This window comes from Phalacrocorax aristotelis, chromosome 2 (genome assembly GCF_949628215.1).
Source record: "Phalacrocorax aristotelis chromosome 2, bGulAri2.1, whole genome shotgun sequence".
Classification (NCBI taxonomy): Eukaryota; Metazoa; Chordata; class Aves; order Suliformes; family Phalacrocoracidae; genus Phalacrocorax; species Phalacrocorax aristotelis.
In genome coordinates this window covers 166,617,521-166,626,590 of record NC_134277.1, presented here as the reverse complement: position 1 = coordinate 166,626,590, position 9,070 = coordinate 166,617,521, and the positions used below count along the sequence as shown (strand labels likewise).

Genomic DNA, 9,070 nt, shown 5'->3' with positions numbered 1-9,070 from the left:
TCTGCTGAACATGAGGAGTGCCAAACCAAGAATATACCAAAATGCCTTTCCCTAGGTAATTTTGGGCTGAAAATAACTGCTAAACTTTCATAACCAACATAATGACTCTATAGACAATGGGTCAGAATTCCCAAGGGTGTAGATCACCCAGAATTGTTGTCTGTAAGTGTGGCAGGGCTTGCTAAAATGATGAGACCATCACCGGAGTTTTTGGGTGGGAGAGGTAAGGGCTGTGTTGTTTATCCGGTAATAGCAGAAGACTGTTCATTTTTAACCTTTCAAGAATTTGAGTGATAGGAACCCTCAATAAAGTTCAGTCAATGGTGCAATAGATTACAAATGTGGTGGGAATATCTCCAAGAACCCCTTTGTTTCAACTTTCCCTCCTTTCTTTCCTTGTTAAAAATATGTGTTGGGGAGCACCTGGCATAACCACAGAAAGGTTCTTTACCAGTTTTTGCAATTCCACAATCAAACTTGCCCATCTCACGTTGTAGGAAGATTTACTAGCCTGGGGGTGGCCTGAGGCACAGGACAAGCAGGCAGATGCCTTGGGTAGCAGGGTTTGGGGATGGGAAAGCCAAGGTTTTTGGCAAGCAAAGAAGCTGTGGGCTTGCTGCCGCACTGGGCGAGGGTTGGTTCAGACCAGAGTGGCTTCTCCATACACAGTCCTCCCTGAACAGCCTAAGGTAGTGAGCCCGAGACATTCCCTTGGCCCACACTTTCATGGCCTGGTGCTCCCTCCAACTGTGTCTTGCAGAGGTCAGGAGGAGGAGAGAGATGCTCCCACCCACAGCCCCCTGAAACCCTGCTCACGGCCTGGGGAGAGGTACTACAGCACCAAAACCCCAACCATGCTGTTTCCAGTAAGGGACTGCAAGTCAGATTCCCACTTCTCCTCCTGGTGGTAAACTCTGGTCCCTGCTGAGGGTTTAAACACAGAGAAGAATGGGGTTCAATGCTTTTTTGTTCACAGCTACAGATGCTTTTTCCCCAGGATTTGTGGAAGCCATCCAGGTCTCTCTACAAAAATGAAGCAATATCAACAAGCTGCAAGGCAAGGCATAGACACTGGAATAATTCAATACCCCTGGGTTTACACATCATACCTAGACACAAAGAACCCAGCTTAAACAACATCAGCTATTGTCCATCATGCAAACCCTCATTTTCTTCTCCAAGGAACATGGAAAGAGATGACGGTATGGCAGGAGGTGGGGCCTGCTTTGTAGCTCATTCAATACATTTATAGCTCAATCAGACTCATTTTTCTAGTAGAATTAGGTCTCGGGTTGGAATCCGTACATGGCAAGCCACCAGGAGGCATCCCATTAAAGCCAGTGGTGAAGAGCAGTGGCAGCCCAGTGACCAGGTGACGAGGGTCTGTGCAAGATGAAGGTGTTTCTGTCTCTTCTGTTTGTTGCCATCGCTTACATGGAGTTCGGTAAGTTCCTGCTCTGACTTATCCAAACTGCTGCAGGAGATGCAGCATGACTGGATGGGGTGTGTCCCATTCCCTCTGAAGTGCGTGCCTCCTACTTTAATCAGTTTCAGCAAAAAAAATCTGTCTTTGGAATATTTACAGCCTGTCAGATGTTCAGGATCATCATTGTCTCATTGGGATTGTTAGATCAGGCTCTTTAGGAAGCGTTACAAGGCAAACTGTGATTATATCCTGTCACTTCTTTAATGCAAGTTCCAGCTCTCACTTTTTACTATTCTTCAATCTAACTCTCATCTTCCGGGGTTTTTTTGTTTTCTTTTTTTTTTTTATATATTTCTGTTCCTCTTTTGATATTTAACCTTGAAGCCATCTTGCCAGTTTAACGCAGTGTGTGTAATGGCTCTCTCTAATTATATGTTGCATATGTGGTTTATTAAACTTCAGCCACTAGAAGTGGGAAAACTGGGCTGGGACACTAAGCTGGTGGTCCAGGTACTGCAGAGCTGATGTTTCCAGCTCTGTTTAGTAACCCACTGTGGTTTGCATGAAGTCAAAGAGAGTTTCAGCAGGCCACCTTGGAAAAACAAACAAGTGTGAAGTGTTTTGGGGATTTTCCTCATTTTCAGAAGGGTTTGTGAGTTTGTCAGACAGGGACTAACCCTCCACCATCTTCCCTCCCTCCTTTCTGTCCCTGTTTCACTACCTGCCACCTCGCTGGAGGTGTTAGGCTTAAAGCACACGGTCAAGGTGGGCAGCCAACAGCACCCTGATGTTGGGGGTGACCCATCTGTGATGTGGAGGTAGGGGACAAGGCCCATGAGTCCAGTCTGTACAGGGATGCCATACAGACCTTACCCCTCCGTTTCCAGCAGTGAGATTCAGTTGCTTCTGCTCCATTAGCAACTCCACGAAGCCAAACACAGAGGGGTGTTTGGGATATGAGCGTTGCCATTCCCTAGGAAGTAGGGAATCCCCTCATTGCAGGCAGTCCTACATGAATGGTGATGCCATAACCTCTGTTGGTGGAAGGTGACTGCACAGTGGGAAGGACACCCTGGCATAGGCTCCCCATCTCTCGATGCTACCAGCAGAACAACTTCTTGCACAAAAACTTATTTTATACTGATGATCCCAAGCTCAGAGTCCATGTTAGCCTGGGTGGCCAAGGTAAGTCCAATGAAGGGTAAGTGCAGGAGCTGTGATTGTTAACTGGGATACTTGCATGCTCTGCACTACTCCTCCAGATCCAGGCAGTGTAGGGTCTCTTTTATCCACTCCTGAGTGGGATTTGGAGCTATGTTAGGATTTTTTTCCTTTTTACTGATTTCCTTCTTATGTAAGGATGTTTTCCTTCCTCCATCTTTGGCTCTGCTCAGCAGATTCAGCAAGAGAGGGACAAGTGGGTGGAGAAAGAAGGGTTTTGGAGGATTTTTGGGGTCAACACAGTTGATGTTTGGAAAGACAGGCCCAGTGCTGGAACAGAAACCCTCTTTTTTGTGTAATACGCTGAATGTCCTGTTATCTCTAAGGCATGTGTCCTGGCTCTGGTCACTAGTAGTTCAAAGCCTTGGGGTTGCGTGTGCTGTGTCAAGATCAATGGGAGCTCTATGTGCTCACCAGAGCTGCCAGGCTGGAGATCAATCATGACTGGTCTCCGGAGCAGGAGATATTTCCTTTCATCATTATACCCTTGTTTATTATGGGGATTTGTGTCTGCTTGTCAGTGGAGAGACAGCAGTTCAGAGAGGAACATCATTAATTAATAGAGGATGTCTTGGAGAGAAGGGGACTCTACAGTCAGATCTCCTTAAGGGATAGGCAGGAATCTGAAAGGCAGAATGGAGCAGGAAAGTAATGGCGTGGGATACAAATTTGGTCTAGGACTGACTCACCAACCTAATTTTGCCATCCTACTGGATAAGGCTTTGCAATAGTTGGGCAGCTGGGGAGCAGAAACTCCTGCTGTGACCCAGCGCTGCCACGTTTCTCCTTTCTGGTCCTTCCTTACTTCTCTGTACAACTCAGGTAGGTATAGTCAGGATGGATGCTTTGATTTGGCAGGCAGACATTGGCAGATTTTGGAGAAGTCATAGTGGGTTTGGCAAGCAGAATTTTCTTCTGCACACTCTTTCCTCTGCAAAGCTGGGATAAAACCATGATGTATCTGCAGTTGCCTGAGCCTTCTGTCATGACACCCTATTTTAGGTGTGATAAGGTCAGCTGAATTGTTTTCCTTTTTCATTGGGGTTGAAAGTGATTTTGGCAGAGCTGTCACACAGATTGGATGAGAACTGCTTTCCAGATAGACCAAGGAGGTCTGGTACCAAAATGCATTTCTATGCCTGTAAGGCACACAAATTCGGGTGTCTGGCTGGAGGGTGGAAAGAGGACATAGATCAGGCCTTGGATATCTTGGAAAGTCTACAGAGAGCAAAGTGCCCTGAAAATCTTGTCCAAAAATGTCTTCCTTGGTGATAGGAAATACCGGATGCTATTTTTGCTTGAAATCTTTAGCTTGGAGTGCTCTGGAAATACTGCACCGCAACAATCTGGGTTCTTCAGTGCTTCTCTCTAAAACCTCTTCATCTCAAAAGTCTTTGGGCACTGAAAGACTTGGGTTGTGGTTATTCTGCATGTCTAGGAGCTAATTGGCACCTGCAGGCTTGCAAGGGCCTTTGCAGCTCAACAGGGAGGTGATGAAGAGCACCTAGGAACTAGTAAGTGATGAGACAGGGTCAGCTGCCTTGGACTGGATTTGGGGACTTGGGTATCAAAGTCTATTTTTATGGTGTGTTTCTAGAGTGGTACATGTCCCAAGAGTTCTCTTATTATGGCCACTATCATCTTTTTAAAATAACTTTTTACACATTCTTCTCATGAAACCAGAATCTCAGCACAGGGGAAGGGTTATGCTTAATTTTTTCTCATGGCTCAGTAGATTTGATGGAGACAGTTCTTTCTTTCTGCACCCTCCTACCCAAGAGCTCCCAGTGTTTGGAAAGAGCTGGCAGAGTGGACAGCACCAGATGAAATTCTCCCTGCTGCAACCCACATTCAAATCTGATCTCTCTTTGTATCCAGATCCCTCACCAAGGGGAAGTCACGCTTGACCATTCTGATAAATTTCTATGATGAAATGACTGGCCTGGTAGATGAGCAGAGAGCACTGGATATTGTCTACCTGGACTTCAGGAAGGTCTTTAACACGGTCTCCCATAAGATCCCTATAGACAAGCTGTTGGTGTATGGGCTGGATGAGCAGCCGGTGAGGTGGGTTGAAAACTGGCTGAATGGCCAAACCCAGAGGGTGGTGGTCACTGGCACAAAGTCTACCTGAAGGCTAGTAACTTGAGGTGTACCCCAGAGGTCAGTACTGGGTCCAGTTCTGTCTAACATTGTCATTAATGATGTGGATGATGGGGCAGAGCACACCCTCAGCAAGTTTGTGGATGACACACAACTGGGAGAAGTGACTGATATGCCAGAAGGTCATGCTGCCATCCAGAGAGACCTTGCCAGGCTGGAGAAATGGGCTGATGGAACCCTCATGCAATTCAACAAGGGGAAGTGCAAAGTCATATGTGTGGGGAGGAACAACCCCATGCACCAATAAATACTGGGGGCCATCCAGCTGGAAAGCAGCTTGGCCAAAAAGGACCTGGGCGTCCTGATGGACACCAGGTTGAACACGAGCCACCAACTGAAGTACTGCCTGCAGGTCAAGGGAGGCAATCCTTCCCCTCTACTCAACACTGGTGAGGCCACCCCTAGAGTACTGTGTTCACTTCTGGGCTCCCCAGTAAAAGAGAGATGTGGACGTGGAAAGAGTCCAAAGAAGGGACTTGGAGGAGGAAGACGAGCATCTCCTCTGTAAGGCAAAACTCAGAGAGCTGGGACATCAGAAAACACTTTGTTACTGTGAGGGTGAGTGAGCACTGGCACAGGTTGCCCAGGGAGGTTATGGAGTCTCCATCCTTGGAGATATTAAAAACCCAGCTGGACACAGTCCTAGGCAACTCGCTCTAGGTGGTCCTGCTTGAGCAGGGGGATTGGACCAGATGACCTCCAGAAGTCCCTTCCAAGCTCCACCATTCCGTGGTTCTGTGAGTTTGTAAGTCTCTTTCCGATGCTCTACTAATGCAAAGGCAAGGAGAAAAGCAAATGCAATGTAAGAGCAGAGTTGAGGTAAACCAGCTACAAGTGTGTTTACTTTCCTGTGGGAATAACACAGATTAAAGGAACTTGGGGGTGTGGTTGGCTGGCAAGCAGAACAGTTAGATACCTGGCATAAAAGTGTGAAGCAGGGCCTGTTGACTAATTGTGATAATCATTAAAATAAAAACAACTTGCTAATTGCAAAATTGAAGTATTGGAATTCTCCTGGGCCCCTGCATGTCTCTGCTGGCACCCGGGACAAGATCTTCAAAGAATTCAGGCACTGAGATGTCACATTTTGAAAATTCTCGCTGCTGGCATCCGGCGACTGCACAGAATAGTCAGCCCTGTCTTAGGCAACCCTATTACCCCCATAGAGGTAAGGGAGAAGTAGGTGGGTCAAGCATCTCCTCACTATTTTCATTGATTTACCCCTGATTTTTTTTATCACCCTCATCATTTTTGTTGGAGTTGGGATGTCCCAGCACATTCAGTCCATTTTTACTGCATGTTCTAGGGGGCAGATCCAAAAATTAAGCAAAATTACCTTTATACACTCTTGCGGACTACTTAAGACCTGTCTGCAAAAACAAGCCAACCTACCAAACCCCCAGTAACAAAACAAGAGCAGAGGACCAACTTTGTGCCCAGACTTTCAGCACCCTGGTGTCGATAGGACTTTCCTGTATCGTGGGGTCTTCTGTGTGTGGCTCTGTTGTGCTTGACTTGTTACAGAGGGTCTGAAACCACATCTGAGGCTCTGCTTTGACCACCAGACTACTGTATTTCTCATTCCCTTTGGCACAGATATCTTTTACTATTCCATTCCTGTTCTCAGTGTGAGTATTTTGGAGAGATACCCTCCCCAGAGGTGCCTGGAGGGGTACGGACAGAATCTGGTGGTCCACACTAAGCCCAACCTCATGTTTTTCCTCCTTGCAGCCCAAACCTTACAATGTTATTCCTGCCTTGAACCTACTGCTGTTGATAAGTGCCTGACGATCCAGAACTGCAGAAAGAATGAAACCATGTGCAAGACCACTATGTATTCCCTGGAGGACGGTAAGGGCAATTACTCCTTTATCCATATTTTTAACATGAGTCAGTGTTTCTACAGTGAAGACTGCTGGTGTGGGGAGCAGTACCTTTTCTCACTTAAATAATAAGCCTGGAAGAGATCTGTGGGGCAGAGAGCAGTCTCCTGCTGTTGCAGAAAGCAGTCTTCATGTGACTGAATACTTAGTGAATGCAAGCTCATAGTTAATGCTCAGTGTTGAGCATGGTTAGAAAAAACATGTTGACATGAGCTTGAGGCATGAAGCTGAAAAGTTCTGGCTCTCCAGACTGTTTGTGTGATTCACACAATGGGTGTGGGTTAAATAGTGCTTTCCCAACCTGGGAACTGTTTATGAAAGCTGGGTGGAATAGAGAGGCCAGTAGAGATGAGCCAAACTCACTAACGTGGGGACACCAACTTCTGGTCATTTGGAGGTAAAACAGAAATGCCCTTGCGTTCTCAGGAGCTCTCAGGAAGGCATCGTCAGTCTGACTGGTGACCCTACAAGTCATAACCTCTCCAAAGAAATGCACTGTGAAGATGGAGGCTCTCTCTTTTGCATGGTCCTGCTGAGGAGGTTCTGGCTGTACATGGGAGAGGCAGGAGATCGTGAGCAGAGTCAAAGCAGAGGCAGAAAAAGTGCCTAACTGACCTTTTGTAGGGTAAAGCTGATCCAGGAGGGACACAGAGGATGCAAGGTGCTGTTCAGTGGAAACTGTTTCCTATATTCCTGGTAGGAAGTAGACCAGTTGTATATGAACTGGAGCTAAGACTTCGGTGGTGAAGGCAGCTAATGTTTCACTAGGGACAAGGAGAGTTCTTCTCCATTCCTCCCATTCCTAACTGTTCCTTCTTTCTTGCTTTTGTTGTAGTTTATCCTTTCATAGGAATCTCGACCGTCACCAAGATGTGCTCTTCTGTCTGCATCCCATCTGATGTGGATGGGATTGGCATGAAGTGCCCTGTCTCCTGTTGTTACACTGACTTGTGCAATGTTGATGGTGCAGCTAGTTTGAGGGTCAGTTTTGTGCCAGTTGGGGTGCTAGCAAGTTCCCTTTGTGCCTTCTTCTGGACTAGACTGTGAGGAGCTGATGGTCTTTCATGCTGAAGAACCCAATGAAGAAGATAATAAACCCCTGCCAGCCCACTTTTCTGTTTGGATGCCTCATGGACAACCCTCAACAGCTCCCAGAAATTGCTTTTTTACCACCCAACCTTTTTCCATGACGAAGAAAGAAGCAAAACACAGGAAGTCCTGACACAAATTTTTGAATTGACTTTTCAACAAGTCCACAAAATTAACTCTGGTGTTTCTTTGCTGTGCTTGTCTGGTTGGTTTTGAACTACCCAGTCTTCTCAGAGGAAATTCAGTTATGTGGCAGGTCCTCTCCAGCCTACAGTTTTGTGCTGGCTTTTTGTGCTGTCTAGATCTCCTTCTTTGTACATGAGAAATGAAGGACATGGTTCTATGTCCAAAGTATGAGGCAGGAGACTAAACTTCCTATGCCAGCTATCTGATCTGAAAAGGCTAAAATCTCTTGTTTTCTGTACCCTTTTGAGCAGAATAAAAAGAATGTTGTGTTAAAACTGTAGTGATGACTGAAGTTATTTATAGTAAACCTATCCTCTAATAAAGTTTTTGGGTTTATTTTATTTTATTTTATTTTATTTTATTTTATTTTATTTTATTTTATTTTATTTTATTTTTCCAAACTCCAGTTCCACATCAGTATTGTTTATACAGTAAGAGTTAGGTTTCATGATCAGACTTGCAGCAAATGTGTAAGACATTTCCCATTATCCCACACTGGCAGTGACCTTCCATCCATATATCTTCTACCAACCCCACTGGTACAAAACTACCTCTATTGGGAAGACTGGGTGATTTGCGTAATGGTTCAGGCCCAAATTCTACTTTAGTGGAATGACTTTCCCCCTTGCTTCAATCCTCTAAAACATGACCTGCCATTCCTTGTATGTTGGTAAGGGCTCCTGCAATTTTATATTGTCCATCTGTGTTGTGCCGGGTCCTGCCCTTGGGTCACACCAACCCCAGGCAACGCTCCAGGCCTGGGGCAGAGGGGCTGGGAAGTGCCCGGCGGAGAAGGCCCTGGGGGTGCTGGCTGACAGCCGGCTGGGCATGAGCCAGCAGTGCCCGGGTGGCCAAGGAGGCCACCAGCCCCCGGGCTTGTGTCAGTGCTGGTGTGGCCAGCAGGAGCCGGGCAGGGATGGGGCCCCTGTGCTCAGCACTGGGGAGGCCCCACCTCGAATGCTGGGCTCAGGTTTGGGCCCCTCGGGACAAGAAGGCCCTGGAGGGGCTGGAGCGTGTCCAGAGAAGGGCAGCGGGGCTGGGGCAGGGTCTGGAGCACAAGTGTGCTGGGGGGCGGCTGAGGGAGCTGGGGGGGTTTATCCTG

General features: G+C 46.9%; 1 protein-coding gene across 1 annotated transcript; it reads left to right on the top strand.

The window, feature by feature from the left end:
• Positions 1-1,228: 1,228 nt before the first annotated feature.
• On the top strand, positions 1,229-8,239 carry LOC142054001 (ly6/PLAUR domain-containing protein 2-like). Its single transcript, XM_075086202.1, has 3 exons — positions 1,229-1,444; positions 6,542-6,661; positions 7,529-8,239. Exons 1-3 carry the CDS (start codon positions 1,393-1,395, stop codon positions 7,738-7,740), a joined length of 384 nt encoding a protein of 127 aa, XP_074942303.1. The 5' UTR covers positions 1,229-1,392; the 3' UTR covers positions 7,741-8,239.
• The last annotated feature ends 831 nt before the right edge of the window (positions 8,240-9,070 follow it).